This window comes from Panthera pardus, unplaced genomic scaffold (genome assembly GCF_024362965.1).
Source record: "Panthera pardus isolate Hobbes unplaced genomic scaffold, ASM2436296v1 HiC_scaffold_17, whole genome shotgun sequence".
Taxonomy (NCBI): Eukaryota; Metazoa; Chordata; class Mammalia; order Carnivora; family Felidae; genus Panthera; species Panthera pardus.
In genome coordinates this window covers 142,793,279-142,818,776 of record NW_026526732.1, presented here as the reverse complement: position 1 = coordinate 142,818,776, position 25,498 = coordinate 142,793,279, and the positions used below count along the sequence as shown (strand labels likewise).

Sequence of the window (25,498 nt, the reverse complement as noted above, 5' to 3'; positions counted from 1 at the left end):
AAAACTCCAGGCCCAGATGGCTTTATTGGTGAATTCTACCAAGTACTTAAGGAAGAAATAATACCAATTGTACAAAAACTGCTCCTAAGACATTAAACATAAGGAAGAAATACATCCCAGACCGTTTTATAAAGATGATGTTATCTTGATATCAAAACCAGAGAAAGGCATTATAATAAAAGTAGACTGTAGAGTAGTATGTCTTAGGAACAATGACCCATATTTCTTTCCTTTCCCTTTTTAAATTTTAAATAGCTTCCACACCCAATGTGGGGATTGAACTCATGACCCTGAGGTTAAGAATTGTATGTCCTACCAGCTGAGCCAGCCAGGTGCCCTGACACACATTTCTTAATAAAATTTTAACAGGTAAAGTCCAAGTGAGCATTTATTCTATGAATTGAAGGTTGGAGTAACATTGAAAAAGCAATAAATTTATTTTGCCATGTTAACAGACTAAAAGCCAAACACATCATCGGTCCTCTAAATAGATGCAGAAAAAGCATTTGACAAAATTTAACACCGTTTCATGGTGAAACTCTCAGTAAACTAGGAATAGGAGCTTTATAATTTTGACAAAGAGCATCTACAGAAAAGATAACATTTATACTTACTTATTGGTGAAATATTGAATATTTCCTTCCCAAGATTAGAAATAGGACACGGATGTTCTTTCTCATCACTGCTATTCAACATTGTACTAGAAGGTCTAATCAGTGCAGTAAGTCAATAAATAAACAAACAAAAACATACAAATAAAGTATCTACAGATTAGAAAAGAACAAATATACCTCTATTTGTAGACAATATGACCATTTGTATAGAATCCTCAAAAAAGTTTTTAAAACCAGTGAATTAGTTTAGCAAGGTCATAGGATAAAAGGACAATATACAACAATAAGTTGTATTTCTATATGCTCACAACAAACAATTAAAAATTGGAATTTTAATATTTAAAAGAGTATCCAAAACTTAAGCAACCATCGAGTTAATATGGATTGCTATGTGGAGAAGATGTTATATACGAGCCTAATGGTAACCACAAATCAAAAACCAGTGATAGATATGCAAAAAGTAAAGAGAAAGGAGTCCAAATATATCACTAAATAAAGCCAACAAATTATGAAAGAGAAGAAAGAATCAGATAAAACTACAAAAACAACCATAAAACGAGTAACAAAATGGCAATAAATACATATCAATAATTACTTTGAATGTAAATGGACTAAATGCTCCAATCAAAAGACATAGGGAGACAGAGTGGATAAAAAAAAAAAAACAAAAACAAAAAAACCCCAAGGCCCATCTATATGCTGCCTATAAGAGACTCATTTTAGACCTTAAAGGTATCTGCAGATTGAAAGTGAGGGGATGGAGCACCATCTATCATGTTAATAGACATCAAAAGAAAGCCAGAATAGCCATACCCATATCAGACAAACTAGATTTTAAACCAAAGACTGTAACAAGAGATGAAGGAGGGGCATTATATCATAATGAAGGGGTCTATCCATCAAGAAGATCTAACAATTGTAAATATTTATTCACCCAATATATGAGCACCCAAATCCTTAAAACCGTTAATAACAAACATGAAGGAACTAATCGATAATAATACAATAATAGTAGGGGACTTTAATACCCCACAAACTTTGATGGACAGATCATCCAAACAGAAAATCAACAAGAGAACAGTGGCTCTGAATGACACACTAGACCAGATGGATTTAATAGATATATTCAGAACATTCCATCCTAAAACAACAGAATACACATTCTTTTTGAGTGCACATGGAATATTCTCCAGAATAATAACATATTAACAAGGTAGCAACAAGGTAGCAAATGACATATCTGAAAAAGGGTCGGTACCCAAAATATATAAGGAACTGATACAAGTTAACACACACAAAAACAAATAATCCAATTCAAAAATGGGCAGAAGTCATGAACAGACATTTCTCCAAAGAAGACATATAGGTTGCTAACAGATACATGAAAAAATGTTCAACATCACTGATTATCAGGGAAATATAAATCAATACTACAATTAGATAGCACCTCACACCTGTCAGAACAACTAAAATCAACAGCCCAAGAAACAACAGGTGTTGGCGAGGATGTGGAGAAAAGGGAAACCTCTTGCACTGTTGATAGGAATGCAAACTGGTGTAGCCACTGTGGAAACCAAACAGTATGGAGGTTCCTCAAAAATTTTTAAATAGAACTATCCTATGATCCAGCAATTGCACTACTGGGTATTTACCCCCAAAATGTAAAAACACTAATTCAAAGGGATACATGCATCCCTATGTTTATTACAGCATTATTTATAATAAATTATGGAAGCAGCCCATGTGTTCATTGACAGATGAATAGATAAAGAAGAAATAGTATATAGATATACAATGAAATATTATTCAGCCATAGAAAGAATGAAATTTTACCATTTGCAATGACATGGATGGAAATAGAGAGTATAATGCTAAGCAAAATAAGTTAGAGAAAGACAAAGACCATAGGATTTCACTCAGGCATGGAATTTAAGAAACAAAACAAATGAGCAGAGGGGAAAAAGAAAGACAAACCAAGAAACAGACTCTTAACTGTAGAGAATAAACTGATGGTTATGGGGGCGGGGGGAGACAGATGGGGGGATGGTTGAAAAAGGTGATGGGGATTAAGGAGGGCACTTGTCATGATGAGCACTGGGTGATGTATGGAACTGTGGATTCACTATATTGTACACTGGAAACAAACATTAACACTCTATGTTAACTATACTGGAATTAAAATTAAAAAAATAAAAAATATATCTGATAAAACAATTCAATCCAGAAAACATAAAGGACTCTTGCCATTCCATAATAGTGGTTAGACAGCCAAGCCAAACTTTTTTAAATGGGCACTATAATTAAATAGATGCTTGACCAAAGAAGATTTTAAAATGGTGAAAAAACACATGAAAAGATATTCAACATCATTGGTTATCGAGGAAATGCAAACTGAAACTAGAATGGGCTATGATTACACAGCCACTACAATGATTGCCATATGAAAAGATTGATAATACCAAATATCAGCAAGAATGCGTAATAACTGGGACTCTCATATACTACTCTGTGGGATAGCCACTTTGGGAAAAGTTTATCAGTTTCTTAAAAGTTAACACCTACACTTACCAAATGACTTGTTATTTTGCAAGGAAATTTGAGATTGAGGTTATTCCTCCAGTGATGAATATTTTCTTTGCTACTCTCAAATGTGTGAGCCTCTGCTCTGTTTTCATGCATTCTGTGTACACAGTAACTCTTTTGGTACAATCCTGAATCATAGTGTAATATTCCTGAAAAGCCAGTTAAAATGAACAATACGATACCAACAATAAAAGTAATTTATGGCAACAGTGTGAAAATCTCTGACCAAGTTTGCCTAGCCAATGGTGGTTATAAGTCTTTGTAGATTGTAAGGTACATTCCACATATGCTAAATGTAAATACAATTTTTTTTTATAATTGAAGAAATGTGGTAAAAATAATTCTTATACCAATAATATCCGTCAGTAAATTATGGGCTATCTAAAATCAGTTAATAAATTAGTAGTTACTGTTAAGTCAATAGGCTGAGCACTTTATTAACTAGTTTCAGGGCTAGATTTGTTTTCCCCATTTCTCATGGCAAACATTCTATGTCCACTAACCCCTTTTTGGTCTTCCCTATCCTTTCAGTTGATGGGGCTTCCCTACTAGATATTAAACATGTCATTGGTTTTACCAGTAGCCAGTTCTAATTCCCTTTCAGGCCAGATCTCTCTAGATGAATGATTCAGAAATTTAAAAACTGACTTTGTGAAGGGGCAAAACGAATTTAAATGATCAAATGCCGTATATATTAGATAAGCAGATATGTTCACATATTTTTGGAAAATGGTTTAAATGGCCATGTGATTCTGTTGGGTGTTTATGGCATTTGCATTTTTATATTTTGAGATACTTTTCAAAGAGTGCAGTTTTATTAAGATGAATTTTTACTTACTGTATAGGTGATTGGGAGCACTGGAATAAGAAACTACAGCCATATTATTATCCAACTGACAGTATTCCAGAATATTCATCAATTTTGGTTCCAAATGTTGACAATATTAGAACAAATTTTTTGATAGACACCATTGCAAAACAATATAAAGTAAGTTTGATAGTTTCTTAGCTGATCACAAACCTGTATGAAACACATCCCTTTTCACACGGTACAGATAGAAAAATTAAATTCCAGCACAAGGGGCCGGAAGTGGTGCCATTTAAGGGAAACACTTTTGGCGAATGAACCCCAGGATACACTCCAATTCAGTATTCCCTGAACTTCTGACTTCCGGCTTGCTTAGGAAAGCTGTCATATGCTCACAAAGTCCCTCATTCTCTCGTGGTCACGTGAATATTTGCCCATTCTTTCTTCCAGCACAGTTGTAGTACACATGTCACTTTTAAATTTTTAATTGAACTAGGATTTATTTTGACGTGGGTCTAATTCTAAAAAGTAATTAAAAATTAGTCATATGAATTTTTAGAATGAAAAATGGCTGCTAGAGCCATAAGGCATTTAAAACCAAACACAACCCCTTTCACCATGACTATCCTATTACTGCAGGCTGTTTTGCTCACCGGAGAGCAGGGGACTGCGAAAACTGTAATGATTAAAGCCTATTTGAAAAGATATGATCCTGAAGTACAGTTATCCAAAAGTCTCAACTTTTCATCTGCCACAGAACCAGTCATGTTTCAGGTAAAACCCATCACTTGCTGAGGTAATCAACATCTTAAATGTTTTGAGTGGTGTTTACAGTAAAATGTGTATGCATATAAAAGCTGGTGTGTGTGTGTGTGTGTGTGTGTGTGTGTGTGTGTGTGTGTGTATGTAGGAAATGGGGCTGCACCTGGCATTCAGCTATTGGTTTTCCCTAGGCTAAGATGGAAACCAAAGCCAAATAGCATATTTTGACCTAATATTGAGGCTGAAGCTGAACTTTGTGCATAAAATTAATGATTAACATTCCAATAACTTATTTTTTGCAATTTTACACTGTTTATTTAAAAAAACAATTTTTGAGTTCATTTATTTATTTGAGAGAGAGAGAGAGAGAGAGAATGCATGTGCATGTGAGTGGGGGAGGGGCGGAGAGAGAGGTGGACAGAGAATCCCAAGCAGGCTCCGCTCTGTCAGCGTAGAACTCGACGCGGGGCTCCATCTCACAAACCATGAGATAATGACCTGAGCCGAAACCAGCAGTCCGACGATGCTCAACCAACTAAGCCATCCAGGCGCCCCTACAATGTCTATTTTAATAATGGTATTTATGTATATTAAGTAACTCAATTCACTCTGAGAGACATGCTCAGCATTTTTAGGAATCTGGGTTGAAATCTAACACTCGAACCATTTCCTCTTTCCAGAGAACCATTGAAAGCTATGTGGATAAACGAATGGGAAGCACATACGGGCCACCAGGAGGCAGAAAAATGACTGTATTTATTGATGATATTAATATGCCGGTGATTAATGAATGGGGAGATCAGGTATGACTAAAATACCTCCTATAGATGATAGTTAATCAGTATTTTTAGTTATATATAAAAAAATGTCAATAGCCTTCATCTTATTAAGCCTCCCTAGTAGCAGTTCCGTTTTGTTTGACTTCTCTGGTATAGCTGGCATTCTCCCTTCTTGAGGTCCCTGTGGGCTTTTCAGCAATACGCCTACCTGTCTCTCTGGCTTCGTGATTTCAGTGACCTTTCTGGCTCCTCTCTTCCTTTCCCCAGGGTTTTCATTTTGTTCTGTTACCTCTTATTCTACATACTCCCTCCAAGGAATACCTGATGTAGAAAATACCTTTTTTTTTCCTTTTAACTCTGCCATGCGTGTGTCCCCCTTGTGATCATCTGTCAACCCCAGAGACATTCCCCATCAGAGAACCTCACTGATGCTGTCAGGGTTCTGCATGTTCCTTGTGGGATTGCCAACACCTCCCTCCCACCACTGCCCACTGCTTCATCAATTACACCTACCTGGAGCCTGCCAGCACCCATTCCATCTGGCCTTTTATGTGGATTCACCTCAGATACCTCTAGGAGGTCCAGACTCCCAGGTCCTGTGCTCACCTGAGACTATTCCTCAAACAGCTTTGCACAGCACTTCTCTGACCTTACTTCCTACTTTTCCCACTCTGAAACCTTTCACTTAAAAAAAATTTTTTTAAATGTTTGTTTTTGAGAGAGACAGAGAGAGAGTGCGCAAGTGAGTGGGGGAGGGGCAGAGAGAAAGGGGGACAGAAGATCCAAAGCCGGCTCTCCACCGACAGCAGAGAGCCCGATGCGGGGCTCAATCCCACAAACCATGAGATCATGACCTGAGCTGGAGCCAGATGCTTAACCGACTGAGCCACCCAGGTGCCCCCCTGAAACCTTTCTATGTGCCCCTGGAAGCCATAGTTCATCCACAGAATTCCTTGTAAATGAGCTTCTCTGAATTTTTCTTTTGCCTGCTTGCTCTAATGGAAATCTGGGAGGCTGCTTTCCTCAGTTAAGTTGAGCCCCTGGGCCTAGAGGTGGGGGAGATGTCCTCCTTGCCTCTTGTTGTCCCCTGCCCTGTGGAGGGATCAATCCCACCTCATGCTTCCCTTGTTGCTGTCACCTCAGACCCTCAGACAATACCCTGAAGATTTCCATTCCTGGATCACTGTTACTCTCCCTCTTGCTGGGGCCAGCATCATGTGTGTGGAAACTGGGCTGACACAGTGACTCATACTTCAAACGGACCTGCATTGGTTTAATGCTCTGTAGGCACCAGTGTGAATTTCTTAATAATTACTTTTGAACAAGGAGCCTTGCATTTTCATTTGCCCTGGGCTTTGCAAATTATGCAGCCTGCTTGTTGTAATTCTTGGTGATGCCAATACTGACATACATGATCTTGACCTCTTAGTTCCTCCTGTGATGATCGTGTCTTCCACCCTGGGTGAATTAGTCATCCACGCAGTCATACCTATACCTTGTTATTATCGAGAACTGTGACCCCTTCATTATCTCAGTTTCAAGCATTTTATTCTCTGATTACCATATCCACCCTTTCTAGCTTATTCCCTCCACTTCCCAGATTCGAGAGAGAGCTACCACGATCCATAGTTCCTGCCATCATTAAACTATCCCTCATTTCCTCTCATTTCCTCACTTCCTTCCTTTCCTAGCTGGAATTCCAGGACCCATCACTATAATCACTGTCACATACACCCTCTACTCACCTGTGAAAGCCATAACCCCATTAAAGCCTTGTTGAAACTCGGCCTGCTCTCCACCCACCTGCACCTATGCAGCTAAGCTTGGCTGGAGAAAACCACACAATTCTGGCTTCATTTTAAAATCATGACCATGGGGCTGCCCGGGTGGCTCAGTCAGTTAAACTGACTGACTAAAACTCTTGATTTCAGCTCAGGTCATGATCTCCTGGTTTGTGGGATTGAGCCAGGCTTCGGGCTCTGTGCTAACAGTGCACAGCCTGCTTGGGATTCTCTCTCTCTCTCTTCCTCTCTCCTTGCCCCTCCCCTGCTCTCTCTTTCTGTCTCTCAAAAATAGATAAATAAACTTAAATCATCATCATGGACCTCAGCTCCCATTCAGGCTCCTTCTCTGTGACATGACTGTTTCATACTTTCTTCATTTTCTCGGACCTCTCACACCTCCATTCCCTTACCGTTTGCTGAGCACACATGTGTTGTAGCTTTCTTCCTATTTCCTGAGAAGATTGACTTTTTCCTTTTGTTTGTTTACTACCTATACACTGCACTCAATTTCTGTGTTCTAATGCTTACCTAGACAGTATATCCTGCATACACGGGTAATGAAAGATAAAGATAAACCCTTTATTCCTATCTTGTATATCCAATGACCTTTGAACGCCTTAATTTCCTTTATCTCTCTCCTAACTTATCATTTTATTGTCGATTTGTATTTTAAGTCTCTCTCTCTCCCTTTTTAATTTATTTTACGTTTATTCATTTTTGAGAGAGACAGAGAGAGACAGAGCATGAGTAGGGGTGGGGCAGAGAGAGAGGGAGACACAGAATCTGAAGCAGGCTCCAGGCTCTGAGCTGCCAGCACAGAGCCCGACGTGGGGCTCAAACTCATGAACCGTGAGATCATGACCTGAGCTGAAGTTGGACACTTAACCAACTGAGCTACCCAGGTGCCCCCCCCTTTTTTTTTTAACTCCCACAAGACATTATTTTTACTTTTTTATATATTCACTCTTCATTTGCATTGCTGGCTTGTTTGCCACTTTCTTTGCTCTTTCTTCATTCTTCCTTCTTAGACCTTGCATGTGGTATGTTCCTTCTGCTTTTAGAACCTACTTAAGAGAAGGTCTTTTCATGACTAATTCTTTGTCTGCACATGTCATTTCATCTTTTTTATTTGAAAGACAGTGTTTCTTGGTATGAAACTCTAAACTGGCAGTTCTGGGTTTTTTTTCCATCATGTTGAATATATTCTTCCTGTTTTCTGTTTTCCTTGTTGCTGTTGAGAATTCAGCTACCACTTAATCATGGCACGTCTGAACTTAATCTGCCTTTTTTTTCACTTGCTGCTTTTAAGACTTTCTCTTTGCTTTACTTTCCTATAATTTTCTTTTTTTAAAAATGATGTTCCTTGGTGTAGATTTATTTGTACTTATTTGCTTGGAATTTGCTAGAACTCATGAATCTGTGGTTTGGTGTCTTTCATCACTTCTAGAAAATACCCAGTCCTTATCTCTTCAAATATTATTTCTGCCCCTCCTTATTTCCCTTCTTCTCAGAGTCCTATTGTATATCAGACTTTCTTCTATGCCTTATATATTTCTCCTTTTTTTCTTACATCCCAGCCTTTTCTCTCTCCAATGCTTGTGATCTAGATAATTTCTCCTCTTTGTCTTCCTCCTCACTAATTTTCTTCTCTGTTTTGTCTAATCTCCTGTCAAATTCATCCACTGAGTTTTTATTTCAGCTACTGTTTATTTTCTCTTTCAAATATGTCATCATTTTTATAGTTTCCTATTCCTTGCATATATTTTCAAATTTTCAAATGAATTTTAAAACATATTGAGCATAGTTGTTTTAAGGTCTGTGTCTGTTAATTTCAGCATCTGAAGTCTATGTGATCCTATTTCTGCTCTTTGTTGTTTTAATAGTTCCTGTGTGTGTGGAACAAGTCTTATTTTCTGTAAGTATCTTTGACTGCTTGCTAGATCATTACCCTTGAAAAATTAATCATGACTGTGTTTCACAGCCTAAGCTGGATATGCTCTCATCAAAACAGGTTTTGAGTTTTCTTCTGCCAGATCCTTAAGAGCTTATTCACTCAGGATTATCTCAAAGCAAGGCTAAGATTGGAAAGTTTCTGGTCCACTTAGGCTATGCATACCCAGGGTGCAAATCTGTGCAAGTGTCATCCTGAGGCCACAGCCTCCTAGGGAAGTCTCTTATTTTTCTTTTTTTTTTCCTTTTCCTCTCCCATTCAGTAGGGATCCAAGAGAGACTTCTCAGCAGTAAGGTGAGAGAGTGGAGGCATATTAAGATATCATCTATAAGCTGAAGAGCTCTTGAATTTCGGACTCACTTAACCAATTAGGGATGTCTACTTGGATCTCAAACTTACCATGTCCAAAACCAAATTCCTGTTACTCCCTAGATCTGCTCCTGAGATACTCCTCTTAATATCAAGAAGTGGAAACTCCACATTCAATCTGTTAGGAAATCATGTGGGCTATATCTTCAAACTATATCCAGGATTTTACCACTACTCATTACCTCTATTGCCAAGACCTGGTGCAAGCCACCATCTCTCTCTCTCTCTCTCTCTCTCTCTCTCTCTCTCTCTCTCTTCTTAATCATTACAAATGCCTCCTCATTGTCTCCCCATTGCCTTTGCCCTTCTCAGTCTATGCTCACATCAGCACCCAATTAAAACATGGATCAGATCATGACACAGTCTTCTGGTCAAAATCCTCCCATGAGACTTGTAGAATATAAATGCCAAAATCCTTACCATGACCTAAAGACCCTGCATTGACTGATCTTACCTCCCCATGACTCTGCCCCAAACACATTTATTGGTCCTTGTATACACTGGATATAATGTTCACTCAGAGCCTCTATGTTTACTGTTTCCTCCTCTTGGAATATTCTTCCTCTAGATGCCTAAATGGTTTGCTTTCTCACCTCCTTCAAGCAATGAGGTTATATATTCTTTGGTTGCATGTCATGTGAGGTGAATCCCCCCGTGTTCTCCATATTCAGATGTACCCTCGAACACTGTCTATTTCCTTTCTCTGTTTTATTTTCCTCCCAAAACTCATACCATTTTATTTACATACATATATACATACTAGCATACATGTGTATATATTTTTTCTCCTACCACCAGAATGTATGCTCCATGAAGACAGGAATTTTTGTCTATGCTACAACAGTCAGACACACAGTGGTCATTAATATGTGTTGAATGAAAGAATGTCGTATTTGAGGTGCTTGTGTGTCATCCACTCAGGGATGCCTAGTAGGAATTTGGATATACAGGCATGGAGATTAGAAGGGAATCTGAAGCTAGTTACAGAGTTGAGATTCTTTAGGGTATAGGGTTGACATGACATCGGCTGAAATAGTGAGAATGATAGAACTCTGTAGAACACTTACATGAGAGGGATAGGTGGAGAAAGAATGACTTAGGAAGTGATCCAGGGTCACAAGGTAAACCTGGAAATAATTGAGCCTCTGAAGCTGAGAGAGGAAAAATTTTCAATAGGGAAGAAGTGTTAGCAGTGTTAGAGTCTTCAATAAAGGAAGATGAGGACATAAAATCTAAACCCCAAACATTCCTGAAGGCTCAGGAATAACTATCCCACATTCTGATTTAAAGTATTTTGAAATGTTAAATGTTGATATTTGTAACTCTGACTACTGTTGTAATTGTACCAAATATTTTGTAACTTGCCTATTTAAATTTCTTCGGAGATCCATTTTATCAAGGTGGTGAAGAGTACACTGAACTTGTTGCAGACGTTTAGCTTATGGTTTCATTCATGAGTGGTAGCATTTAAGTATTTTTTAAAGTTTATTTATTTATTTTGAGAGAGACAGAGATAGCACGAGTAGGGGAGGGCCAGAGAGAGAAGGGGAGAGAGAGAATCCCAAGCAGGTTCCGCACTGTCAGCACAGAGCCCCATGTGGGGCTTGAACTTGTGAAGCCGTGAGATCATGACCTGAACCAAAACTAAGAGTCAGACACTTAACAGACTGAGCCACCCAGACACCCCCATGAGTGGTAGCATTTACATAAAATTGCCTTGCAGGTTATTATCAACATTTACAAGCATTTCACTGATAAGAGTTGACTATTTCATGTGTACTATTTTGTAAAAGCCATGCAGGAATATGATAGATATACTTACTAAAGTTATCACTGTGTACATTTCAGGTAACTAATGAGATCGTTCGACAAATGATGGAAATGGAAGGAATGTATAGCTTAGATAAGCCTGGAGACTTCACTACTATTGTTGATGTGCAGCTCATAGCAGCAATGATCCACCCTGGAGGTGGTCGAAATGATATTCCACAACGTTTAAAAAGACAGTTTACTGTGTTTAATTGCACATTACCTTCAAATGCTTCAATAGACAAAATTTTTGGTATGACTGTTCTTGGTGTTACATTTTTTTATCCTATTACATAATGGAAATAAGCCATGCAAAACCTTATTTAAGAGATAAAAAGGCTCTGTCTGAAGTAGGGATTAAGAATCTGAAATTGAGAATTAAATACCAGAGAAGAGGGACTAAATATTAAGAAGACTCATGTTTATAGTCTATTCTAAAACTCAAGAATATTTAGAAATAGCCTTGTTGAAGTTTGACTTTGGTGTAAGCAAACATTTGTGTTTTTGTTTTGTTGACACAATTAATCAGAGAAATTTGGGCTAATGAATGACAGCACATGTATTATAGGTTAACAATGTAATATATCAAGTCAAATGTAGCACTTTGATATGTTAATGAAATTGGAATTTTGATAACAAATTTATGCTCATATAAACTATTTAATTAAAAATTACATATATGAAGACATACAAGAGAAACGGACCCATGTATATATGGACATTAATTGGCATTGCAGGTGCTGTAGATTAGAAGGGAAAGGGAAGACTTTTAGTAAATGGTACTGGGACTTTTTTTAGTAATTGTTATGTGAAAATAATTGAAATTGAACCCTTACCTCACACCAAGCATAAAATCAATACAGGTGGATTAAAGACTTAAATATAGAAAGCAAAGATATAAAATATTTGGAAGAAAATATCTGCATGACAGCTGAGTAGGAAAAGAAACTCATTTATTTATTTGCATATTTATTTATTTATTGCTTATTTATTTATTTTGGGAGAGAGAGAGAGAAAACACAAGCAAGGGAGGGTCAGAGAAAGTGGAAGAGAGAGAGAATCCCAAGCAGGTTCCATGATATCAGCACAGAGCCTGAAGTGGGGCTTGGTCTCATGACCTGAGCTAAAATCAAGAGTCAGACACTTAACCCACTGAGTCACCCAGGTGCCCCTGGAAAGAGCTTATAAAATGAGACTCAAAAAGCAGAAGCCATAAAAGGAGATGACAAGTTTGACTAGATTAAAATTAAGAACTTTTGTTCATTTAAAAAGCAATATTGAAGAGTGAAAAGACAAGCCCCAAAGTGGGCAAAGATGCAAAGATGCAAATTTAAAACACCAAGGAGGGGCGCCTTGGTGGCTCAGTTGGTTAAGCATCAGACTCGATTTTGGCTCAAGTTATGATGTCACGATTTGTGGGACCAAGCAGTGTATTGCGCTCCGTGTTGACAAGGTGATGCTTGCTTGGGATTCTCTTCCTCCCTCCCTCTCTGCTTGTCCCATGCTCATGCACGCATGCTCTAGATAGATAGATAGATAGATAGATAGATAGGTAGATCACCAAGGAAATAACATTTTATACCCACTTGATTTGCAAAAATGAAAAATTCTGACAAAATCAGGCATTGGGGAGAATGTGCAGGACTGAGACACTCACCCCCTACTGGTGGGTGTATAAATTGTGACAGGCCCTGTGGGTAATAACTGGACCTCATTACTGGTAAAGCAGAATGTGTGGACACCCACAGCAGTTCCATTTCCAGGCATATGCCAGTTTATCATTTGTTTCCTTTATGATTTTCACTTTCTGAGTTTCATTTAAGAAGTCCTTTCCTATCCAGCAGTCATGTAGTTATTGTCTGTGTTTTCTTCCCAACATTACAGTTTTGCCTTCCATATTTAAACCCTTAACCCATCGTTACTTGATTTGTGCCACAAATCAATGACACACATGTTCTACAAGAATGTTTATAGAACAATGTTCATGATAGCAGAAACCTTGAAACAATCAAATATTTATTGACAGTAAAAGCGGATCCATACATAGTGGTCTAGGCACACAGCTTAATGCCATTATGCAGCAGTGAATATGAACAAACACAGCTACGTGCTTCAACATGGCCGAAGCCCAGAAATGGGTTGAGCAAAAGAAGCAAGTCACCAAGGAATATATGATACGATTCCATCAAATTAAATTTCAAAAGTTGAAGTTAGAGAAAATGTTAAAGGTCAAACCCATAAGTGGGCCACCCTATAAAGAAAAGCAAATCGCGGTATCTCGTTAGGTCAGAGTAGTGGCTGCCTCTGGAGGAAGGAAGGGGTTGTGGACAGCGACGGACAAACAGAGGCTTCTACTGCATCCGGCAAGGTTGTGTTTCTCAGTCTAGTCATCCGTATGTGAGTGTTTGCTTATTTGTTAAACTGTTTTGATTAATGATGAATGATATCTCTGATATGATTAATACTGAAAACTAAACATGGAAAGAGAAATGCTTAACGTCACCCAGCTTAGTTGGTCTTGTAACGATTTATTCCCTGGGATAAACATGTACCTTTTATCTTTTAGTAAGCTTGTACCTTCAATCTTGTTTTATTTTCCAGGACTTATTGGCTGTGGGTACTTTGATCCTTGCAGAAAGTTCAAACCTGAAATATGTGAAATGATTGGAAATTTAGTTTCAGCAGGCAGAGTGCTGTGGCAGTGGACTAAGGTACAGAAGGGTCATTGTCTGTAATAACAAAAAATCTACTATTATTTGGCCTGTTCTCACCTTGTGGCCCATGAACTTATCATCACATCACGGAGTAGTGGGTTTTCTCTCTCTCTCTCTCTCTCTCTCTTTTTTTGAAAAGACAAATTAGGTGCTCAAATAGATTTATGACACCTTTTCCTTCCAGGGAGCAAATATTCTGAGTGGATGATGCTTTCCATATGTATGAGACATTACTATAAACCACACATGACATCCAAGATAAAGTAGAATTTTGCTAAAACGAGGACACTGCTTTTCTGCTTGTTACTCTGATATTTATCTCAGACACTCGCCTATTTCCTGACTGACTGAATACATGGATTTCCAGATGTTCTTAGCTATCTGAGACTTAAAATCTAACTTGTGTGAGTCTTGAGATGGAGTGGGAATTAGTAAATGGATGGAAGTGTACTTAACAAAATAGACTAGATTTTCAGACACAGGGCCAGTGCCCTAAGTAAAGCTCAGGAAACATATAGCTGTCACCAAGATGGCTTAAAGCAGACTCGTGAGAAAACAATTAAGTGTAGGTCTGAGGTAAAAACAAGGTGGAGGTATATGCCAAAAACATTCATTAGGCCAATTACACACATCTGGGAGGAAGCTTCTGTCCTGGAGACTTCTGGAGGGTGCCAGCCTCTCAGATTCCTGGGTGGATGAGGGAATTTCTAGATACAAAATTAGCAGGGGTGCCTGGGTGGCTCAGCTGGTTGAGCGTCTGACTTAGGTCAGGTCAGAGATCCTCAGGTCAGGATCTTGTAGTTTATGAGTTCGAGCCCCACATCGGGCTTGCTGCTGTCATCACGGAGCCTGCTTTGGATCTTCTGTTTTCTTCTCTCTCTGCCTCTCTCTCTCTCCAAAAGAAATAAACATTAAAAAAAAAAGAATTATCAGGAGAGGAATTGGGTGTTTCTTATGAAATTCTCCATCCACGCAGCCCCCTATGGTGACCGGTTCCTTGCATGGGGGCTGCCCTTTGCCAACATACGGTCTTTGTACATGCTGTTCTGTCTCTCTTAAAATAACTCCAAAATGAATGGCAAGGGTTGAGCGTCTGAAATAATTTTTTGTGGTACGATCCATCTGTTTTTCCAGTGGGGCTGTTCAATGTCATGTGCTTATATATGTATATATATTTTCTGAAAAGCTTTGGCCTACTGGGTGTCTTTCCATCAAAGCTTTTTTTGTTGTATAAATGTTTACTGCTTCTATTTCTTCATCTTTCTTTACCTCCTTAACCTATTTTGCACAGGCTTTTGTTCACTGCTCTCGGCAAAGTCACCAAAGACCTCAATCTTGCCAAATCTAAAGGTTGATTTCTTCCTCTTACTTGGCAGCATTTGACATAAATTATCCCTCTTGACACTTTCTTCACTTGGTTTCTGAAGACCTCATGTTCTTGGTTTTCTTCCTGTCTGACAGGCTATCTTTTTAAAAGTCCCCCCTCTTCTTCCCTTCCTCTAGATGCTGGAGTGCACCTGATCTCGATGCTAGGACCTCTTCCCTATCTCCATGCTTTACCCAGATGGTCTCTCCAGCTTCAGGGCCTTAAACACCATCTCTGTGCTGATAATGTCAAAATCAGCTTCCATTCCAGGCCTCTCTGCTTGGCTGTATGCTTATTTCTAACTGCTTAGTAGACATCACTGTTTAGATGTCCAATAACCATCTTGAAGTTAATGTGTCCAAACAGAACCCTCAAGTGTCCTTCAATATGACCTTCCCTCAGACCTTTGCCTCTTAGTTAATAGCAACACCAATTATCCTGCTCCTCAGGCTAAAACACTGGTGCTGTGCTTGATTTGTCTCCGTCAACCCCCTACCTGCAATCCATCAGCAAGTCTCAGCAACTGTGCTTTCAAAATATATCCCAAAGCTGAGCTCTCTCTCGAAGCAACTACCCTGATAGATGCTTCCAGCACCTGCCCTCTGGACCATACAGTGACTTGCGTTCTCCTTGCCCTCCTAGAGTCTGTTCTTTACACAGTTCTAAAATGCTTTTCAAAGAAGTAAATCAGAGATCCTTACTCCCTCTTAAAACCACCAGTAGACTCCCAGGTACACTTGCAGTGAAACCCGATGCCTTGCTCTGGCCTGTGAAACTCCACCGGAGCCGCCCCTGCTTGCCTCTCTCTCCAGCTGCACTGCCCTCCACTGCACTGTTCCTTGAACACCCCACATTTTTTGGTCCTTTGGGCCATCATATACTACTCATTCTCACCATTCTTACCTTCAGAGGGGCTATCACAGGCATTATCTGTCTCCTGACCCTACTTTATTTTTTCTGACCATGACTTATGTCATTATTATTTGTCAGCTTATTTGTTTACCAATATATTTGTTTCTTATTTATTGCTAGGCTCCCCCCACTAGAATGGAAGCTCCCTGATGGCAGCGGATTGAGCTGCTACTTACTATAGTATTTTCTAAGTCACTCTGGTGTCTTCTTACAGGCAGCTGGAGGTAAATAGCCATTGAATAATGAATGAATCTTCCTCCCCTCCCCATTCCCATAGAAGCAGCACCCCCTTTTTTGTATCTTTTCCTCAAACCTCCCATCTTCACAAAGCATTTTTAGTTGTTGTATACCACTTCACCTTTACATTACTCTACACAGCTTTAAAGCAGAAGCCCAGGTGAGAAAAGAAAGAAGTTGACAAAAATTGAAAGGAATGAAGAAGGTTAATGTGTGAGAAGGAGAGGGGAAAAAAGGAATGTATTTGATTCTCTTTAATGATTGCTTGAGTTGCCAATAGCTGTCATCACAGTGGTAGTCTTTTACAGCAAAGTGGCAGTCTTTTATAAGCAATGTTCACACAGCCTTTATTTCTGCATATTTATAATATAATTTTACATGTTGGTGAATAGAATGAACATTTTAGCTGCAAATGGAACTGAGCAAAGAAGGAAATTGAAGGATAATTGATAAAATAACACTTGTCTTCATTCTGTCTTCCCTGGCTACCTGCTGTCTTAACATACACTGTGAATTAGCCTGTAAAAATAATGCTATGAGCTCACTGGGGTACTTTTTCAATGTGGAAAAGGCGTATACCATGAATAGGTCCTAGAGAAAGCATATGCTATCCTGAACTAATCATGCAGAGAGTTTACTTCGTATCACCAGTATTGTTGTTTTCACGTTCAAAAATGATGCTAATGGTGTCAATTACAATCTTTACCCATGGCTAGCAGTGCTTCCCACACCTAGTACACCTCAAGTTTATCCTTTAACAGGTATCTCTCCGTACAAGAATGTATCACTGTTATATCTTTGCCTGTTTGGATTCTGAACTTGGTAGAAATAATAAGTGAATTAGTGTTCAAACAAAGACACAAACACAACCCAGAAAAGCTACCTCATCATTATAGCTACATGTCGGACTTGCCTGTCAACTTATTATAGAAAAATAGATATTTGAAGTCATGTTGATTGAGTTTAGATCTCCACAGTGAAATCTAGATTATGATATTCAAATATATTGGGAGAATCCAAATATACTAAAGACCTTAATGGAACCTGTGGAAATAGTCCTTATTGACTTTAGAAGTGAACATTCCTTGTTCTTAACTGCAATGGCAACCAACTCACATTCAGTTCTTTTTTTTTATGGCATACTTCCATATACACATTAATATGGTTAACAATGATTAGTAATGATTATTCCCACAACTCAAATAGTTGGTAAGAATTCAGGGGAAAGTGACTTGTTCAAAGCCACCTCGTGGTGATAGAACAGGCATTGGAATTGTCATCTAGAGTGTTATTCTTGAATCGATCCTATTCAAGGACTTATGGTCTTTGAAATCCTATGCAGGTTTATTTATGATGTGTTTTTCTCATCAGTGCTGTGACAAAAATATGAACTTACTCTTGGTTTATTTATTCAGCCTATTTGATTTAAAATAAAATTTGTGAAATGAAGTAGTTCTAAAAGCAGTTCTGCTTTTGGTTTTATCTGAAAACAAAACTGAGAGCATTATGTTTTTGTCCACCTCTAGGTGAAGATGCTACCAACTCCTTCTAAATTTCACTACATTTTCAATCTTCGAGATCTTTCCAGAATTTGGCAAGGAATGTTAACCATAAAATCCGAGGAGTGCGATTCGATATCTGTTCTCCTATCACTTTTCAAACACGAGTGCAACAGAGTAATTGCAGACAGGTGTATATTACAGCACTTGAATTTAAATGTACTATATAAGAAGTTGACACTGTGAGCCTAATTCCTGCATTACCTACTCAAATAATTAAGAGTATTGTCTTCATTTGCTCTGGGGCTTGTGAAGCATTGATGTCATTTCCCACCTGCTGGTCCCCTTGAAAAATTCTCTGCCAGTTTGCTCCAGTATTATTTCCACAGGGTATCTTTTCAAATCACCACATCATCAGAGACTTGGCAACATTCAGAGGCAAATTTTAGTAGTGTATATTTTCTAAAACGTTTGAACTCCATGTAGGTTTTACTTGGTGAAATCTGGGACATAAGCCGGGTCATTGTTCTGAACCTCAGCTTCCTCCTCTATAAAACATGGATGGTAATGCTGGTCTTACAAAGCATGGGGAATGGAGGATTCTGGAACTAAAGCCACTTGACAGAATTCTTGGTAAAATTGGGTGATGCAGAGAAGGGCATGGAAACCCAAAAGTCAAGTTCTAATTGGAAAGAGGGTTCAGAGGAGCCTGAGATTGATCAAGGAGAGATTCTTTGCCAGTATTTTCTGTAAGTAATAGTCAATGTTATAACTCTCTTGAATGGAGTTATGTCTTCCTGTCTGTGATGGAGGTGCAGGATAAGGCCTTAGAGGAGGTGGAGGGAAGTTGGACATGTTCAATTAGGAAAGATGCCTTTATATTTTGCATTTTTCCTCCTGCATTTTTGTTTCAGATTTATAACTTCTGAAGATGAGCAGTGGTTTAATATCCATCTTGTTCACGCCATTGAGGAAAATATTAGCCCAGATGTGGCATCTTATATCCTTCCCGAACCATACTTTGTAGATTTTCTCCGGGAGATGCCTGAACCAACTGGTGACGAACCTGAAGACACTGTGTTTGAAGTACCCAAAGTTTATGAATTGGTATTTATTTTTGCCTTTTAAAAGAGTTTTTTGACCACTCACCCAACTAGATATTTCTCCCTACCCCAGAGTCCCACCATGGAGTTGTTGTAACTTCTTCATTAGTTATATGTTGTGATTCATGTCATCATACACCAAGTAAAATATTTCTTTCAGTGAAATTTAGCAGCAATCCATTAAAGTCAGGTATAAGACAAGGATGCCTACTATTATCACGATTATTCAATATTATGAAAGTTCTAGACAATGAAACAAATTACCTATCAGGAAAAAACAAAAATATTGTTTGCAGATGATAGGATTATCTCTTAATATAATGTAAAAGAACTTGAAATCTGTTTTAACCACTAACAATTGAGTAAGATGACCAAGTCTAATATAAATATCAAACTCAACAACTATCCTCTATGCCAGAGGCTGCCAAGTTATAGTTGATGGGCTAAATTCAGTCCACTGCCTATTTTTTGTTAGATTTGTGAGCTCAGAAGGGTTTTTACATGTTTAAATGGGTGGGAAGAGAATCAAAAGAAGAATGATATTGTGTGACACGTGAAAATGATTTGGAATTCGAATTCAGTGTTCATCCCTGAAGTTGTACTGGAACACAGCCATGCCGATTTGCTTACTTATTATTGCCGAGGACCACTTTTACACCACGAGGGTGGGGACAGATCGTTGTGACAAACCATATAGGCCACAAAGCCTAATTCTGCCCTTTATAGAAAAAGTTAGCCAATTCTTGCCAACAATCACAAGATAGAAAACATCAAAGTACTTCATTCAACAGCAACAAATATGTAAAACATCTAGGACTAAACATGATAAAACTTGACTTGATTAAATTAGAACATCATTCTCCCTGAATTAATATATAGGTTTCATGAAATTTGAAACGGGACTCCAAAAAGATTTTTTAAGCAGGGTCATAAACAAAGTAATTCTGAAGAGTTAATTCAAAGAGTTAAATGAGGGAGAAAAATTTACGAAACAAGTACATGAATATTCAAAACCATTTGACCACATCAACAATGTAAAACTTCTGTGTATTTTTAAAAATCCATAAACAATATTAAAAAGCAAATATAAACAGAGAAATATTTGTTATATTCCAATCATAATCCCCAGGGATAGGAGTTGGTGCTGGGGTTTTTGAAGGGAAAGGTCAAGGAATGATTCCATATTGGAAACCAGTTAATGCAGCGAGGTTTTGGGCTTCTGAAAATAGAATTAACCAAAAGTCAACAGAATCCATGACAGATTTTTGGAAATCCATTAGATTTTTAAAAAAAAATTAGAATTACTTTCGAGTGCCTTTACAAGTTCTGCTTTCATGGATTTTGGCTCTTAAGTATTGTTTTTCTCTCTCTCCCTACCCACAGGTACCATCCTTTGACTTCCTGTCTGAAAAACTCCAGTTCTACCAGAGACAGTTCAATGAAATCATTAGAGGAACATCTCTTGATCTAGTGTTTTTTAAAGATGCAATGACTCATCTTATTAAGGTTCTAACTATTGAGTATTTGCTGACATAAATAGATCATGTAAAAGCTTAGTAAATTTCACGATACATGTTTTGAAAGAAGAAATGTGTACTATCAGGTAGTATATAGAAGAGCGTCGTTAGGTTGAGTCCGAGCACTGTCTCAGAAAACAAAGGCTTAATCACAAACCCCTTAGCCGAGTCCACTTACACGGCAGCAAATGTTGGGCAAATTGACAGGTTTTGTGTTCAGGGCTTTTGACACCTTGAGTTTTCTTTCTAGAAAGAAAGTAAGTTGCAGAACTCTGTGAATAAATCGTCCTTCCCCAAATTTTATTTTGATATAATGAGAATCCTGTTCCCCATGGAGGAAAAGTTGCTGCTTTTAAAAATCAGTTTTATGATCGGCTTACAGATTATTGGCAAACTGATGGGGAAGGGGTGAGGCAGGTACACAGGAGTGGTGTAAAAACAGAAACCAATTAGAGGCAACACCCAAAGGAACATGCTTTGATTCAAGTCTGAAAGGCTACAGAAAGGAGCTGTTTGTTTGTATAATTTATAAATTGAAAAGGGGTTTCCCCAGGAAGTCAGAACAGAGGAGGGAGTTTTGATAAAGACGAGGCAGCTTACTCTGTATTTATTATATGTTTGTCTTTTGCAAAGTTGGTGAATTTCCAGATGTCCTAGGGCTGTTTCACATTCATTCACTCAACAAGTAGTTATTGAGCACTCTCTGGCAAGGTCTTGGGGACCTGGGACCCTATTATGGTGCACAACCGCCTACGTGATTAACATGTTAAAAAATATAATGATAAAATTAATACATACCAAAGTGTTGTTACTGTCTGCCATCTGTAAAACTTGCATTTAAAAAAAAAAAAGGTCTTTAGTGGTGATAATGAATTTAGTGATCCATCTAGACTTTCATCTTAATCAGTAATATTAATGTAAAAGACAGCTTTTTAGCAATGTCTTCAATTGGCCTACATAAGATTTGAACAATTCCAGCCTTATTCTTATTGAGGAAATCAGCCATAGAAAAGCAACACAAGACTAAAGGCCATCTCTCAGTCTTTTTCTACAAATGCCTTTCTGCCCCCCTCCCCCTTGTAAGTAGAATTTTGGTACTTAAATTTTTTTTTTTCATTGGCAGAGATACAATAGAGGTGATATTCATTGTGGAGTGAGGTGTCTATATAGGTCAGTGTGTTAGACTGAATAATAAGCAGACAATTCTAAACTTCTTTCTGTGGATTGGGAAGAGCAACTCCATCATGCATTGAGCCTGAAAGTAATAAAATTACACACACACAGAAAATAGCTTTGAAATAGGAGATAGGAAAGCCAATTTGTTCTCTCTTTCATGATGTCCAAGGAAAGAATTCGAGTTGAATAAATCAATATGAGACATTAATTTAAAAAACTCTGACATATCTCATTAAAGGAAAAAGTCTAATGTTGTCTACAAGCATATGGCCAAAGTTTGGACTCCTGTAGAGTGCAAGCAAATGTAAACAGCTAAATTCTATTTTTAAAGAAATACTATTTTATTTCAAAACAGATCTCACGAATAATTCGAACATCATGTGGAAATGCATTGCTGGTGGGTGTTGGCGGTTCAGGAAAACAAAGTCTTTCTAGACTGGCCTCTTTTATCGCTGGATATCAAATATTCCAGATTACATTAACCAGGTAAGATGAAATAAAACACAGCAATATGTTTTTCTATCATTAATTTCTCTGAAGCAAAATGTCTTTTTAAGACACAACAATTTGGTGCATTTTTTGAAGTTAACTTTTTATTTGAGTGCAATGTATTTAAGGAGATGTACACAAACCACGGGTGTCACAAAGTAAATTCACCTGTGTCGTTAGCCTAGAGATGAAGAAATAAAACATTAGCACCCCATAAGTACCCCCCACATCCTGTCCCAGTCATTACCCTCCCAAGGTTAACCATATTCTGACTTCTAACCCCACTGATTAGTTTTACCTATTCTTTTTTTCCCCTCTTTTTTTTAATGTTTATCTATTTTTGAGAGAGAGACAGAGGGTGAGAGGGGGAGGGTCAAAGAGAGAGGGAGACACAGAATCCGAAGCAGGCTCCAAGCTCTGAGCTGTCAGCACAGAGCCCGACGCGGGGCTCGAACCCACGAACTGTAACATCATGACGTGAGCTGAAGTTGGTCGCTTAACCGACTGAGCCACCCAGACACCCCTAGTTTAACCTATTCTTGAACTTTATATCAATCAAATGCTACGGGATCTACTCTTTTCTTGTTGCTGGTATTATGTTTGTGAGATTCATCCATGATGCTACATGTACCAATAGTTTGTTCATTCTTATTGCTGTATAATCTCCCATTTGCTTACATACTACCACAATTTGTTTACCCGGGATTTTTTGGCAAGTGGAGCTGTAATGAATATTCTTGTACATGTCTGAGTATGCCCCCAGAGATAGAATTGCTGATTATGGATGGAGTACGCATACATTCTGCTGTAGTAGGTCTGAGGAATAGTTTTTCCACAGTGGTTCTGCCAGTTTACGCTTCTACCAATGGTTCATGAGAGTTTCAGTTGCTCCGCATCCCGGCCCACCTTTGGACTGTGAGCCTTTTTTCATTTTAGTGATTCCTGTGGATGTGTGGTGGTATATCACCGTGGTGACACCGTGTCACCGTATGTCACGCGTATCCCGTGGTTAATACCGTTGAGCACATTTTCACCTCTTATGGGCCATAAGACAGCCCCTTTGGGCCTGGACAGCCTCTTTTGTGAAATGTCTGTGTATGTCCTTTGCTTTTTTTTTTTTTTTTTTTTTCAATTAGGGTGTGATTCTTTCTTTTACTGATTTTTTAGGAGTTCTTTACAGGTTTTGGATACAGTTCCATTGTCAGAGTGTGCATTATAAATATCTTCTCTGAGTCTTTGGCTTGCCTTTTCACTCCCAGTGGATCTTAATTTTAGTGAAACTTCAGGTGTCAATTGTGTCCCTTTATTTTAGTGATTTTTGTATTCTGTTAAAAATGTATTGGTTTACCTGTGAAGATATTCTGTGATTTCCTTCACATTTATGAATAAAATATACTCCTTTAACATTTAGAACCATAACCCATCTAGAATTTCTTCTCTCTTTTTTTTTATGTTTGTTTATTTCTTTTTTGAGAGAGGGAGAGAGATAGAGGGAGGTGGGGGCAGAGAGAGAGAGGAAGACAGAGAATCCCAAGCAGGCTCAACACTGTCAGTGAAGAGCCTAATTCAGGGCTCCATCCCATGTGAGATCATGACCTGAGCCAAAACCAAGAGGAGGACACTTAACCGACTGAGTCATCCAGGTGCCCCTAGAGTTTATTTTCTTTTAAAGTCTGAGGTAGGAGTTAAGATTATATTTTTATGTAAAAAAATTTTTTTGATGTTTATTTATTTTTGAGAGAGAGAGCACAAGTGGGGGAGGGACACATAGAGAGGGAGAGACACAGAGAGAGGGAGACACAGAATCCAAACCAGGTTCCAGGCACAGAGCCTGACACGGGGCTCAAACCCACGAATGGTGAGATCATGACCTGAGCCAAAGTTGGACGCTTAACTGACTGAGTCACCCAGGCACCCAAGATTATATTTTTCAATATAGATATCCAATCATTTCAACTCCATTATTGAAAAGGTCATGTTTTTCCTAATACATTACAGTGTCATTTCTTTCCCATTAATCAACTGATTGTGTCTGTGACTATAGTCTATTCCACTGATTTATCTATTTTTGCACTATTACTGTTTTTTTTAATTCTACCAAATATTTATTTATTTATTTATTTATTTATAATATAATTTATTGTCAAATTGGTTTCCATACAACACGCAGTGCTCATCCCAACAGGTGCCCTCCTCAATACCCATCACCCACCCTCCCTACCCTCCCACCCCCCATCAACCCTCAGTTTGTTCTCAGTATTTAAGAGTCTCTTATAGTTTGCCTCCTTCCCTCTCTGTAACTTTTTTCCCCCCTTCCCCTCCCCGCTGGTCTTCTGTTAAGTTTCTCAAGATCCACTTATGAGTGAAAACATATGGTATCTGTCTTTCTCTGCCTGACTTATTCCACTTAGCATAACACTCTCCAGTTCCATCCACGTTGCTACAAATGGCCAGATTTCATTCTTTCTCATTGCCAAGTAGTATTCCATTGTATGTATAAACCACATCTTCTTTATCCATTCATCAGTTGATGTACATTTAGACTCTTTCCATAATTTGGCTGTTGTTGAAAGTGCTGCTATAAACATTGGGGTACAGTGCCCCTACGCATCAGCACTCCTATATCCCTTGGGTAAATAATTTTACTGTTTTAATTAGTGTAGTTTTAATACATCTTGAACAACCCTGCTATTCTTCCTCAAGGTTGTCTTGAATATTTGGCCTTTTGTATTTCCTTATACATTTTAGGTTCACAGTTTACACACGCATACCCCCCTGCTGCCAAAGAGGTAAAACATTTAACAAGGTACAAACTACAAGAGCACTTAAAAGAACAAAACATCAAATATCTAGAGATTAACTTGTATTAAATCACTTGTCAACCTCAAGAAATTAGGGAGATTTCACACAGAAGATGGATTTCTGACTGTTGAAACAGTTGGAAGCTCTGGCACCACTGTGCCGATGTTCCCGGGTGGCTGGGTCTGAGTAGCAGGTGCTTTCCTGCATGGGACATGCAGTCCTCC

At 38.4% G+C, this 25,498-nt stretch overlaps 1 protein-coding gene across 5 annotated transcripts in view; it reads left to right on the top strand.

Annotated features, from left to right (window-relative positions):
- The window catches only part of DNAH8 (dynein axonemal heavy chain 8), a 331,845-nt gene that overhangs the window by 171,996 nt on the left and 134,351 nt on the right, over positions 1-25,498 (top strand). For all 5 annotated transcript variants that reach the window (XM_053905062.1, XM_053905060.1, XM_053905063.1 and 2 more), the window contains 9 exons: positions 4,043-4,185; positions 4,645-4,779; positions 5,448-5,570; positions 11,499-11,712; positions 14,061-14,170; positions 18,215-18,378; positions 19,102-19,294; positions 20,674-20,796; positions 22,339-22,469. In XM_053905062.1, the coding sequence (XP_053761037.1) occupies positions 4,043-4,185; positions 4,645-4,779; positions 5,448-5,570; positions 11,499-11,712; positions 14,061-14,170; positions 18,215-18,378; positions 19,102-19,294; positions 20,674-20,796; positions 22,339-22,469 (1,336 nt within the window). The remainder of the gene's footprint in view (positions 1-4,042; positions 4,186-4,644; positions 4,780-5,447; positions 5,571-11,498; positions 11,713-14,060; positions 14,171-18,214; positions 18,379-19,101; positions 19,295-20,673; positions 20,797-22,338; positions 22,470-25,498) is intronic.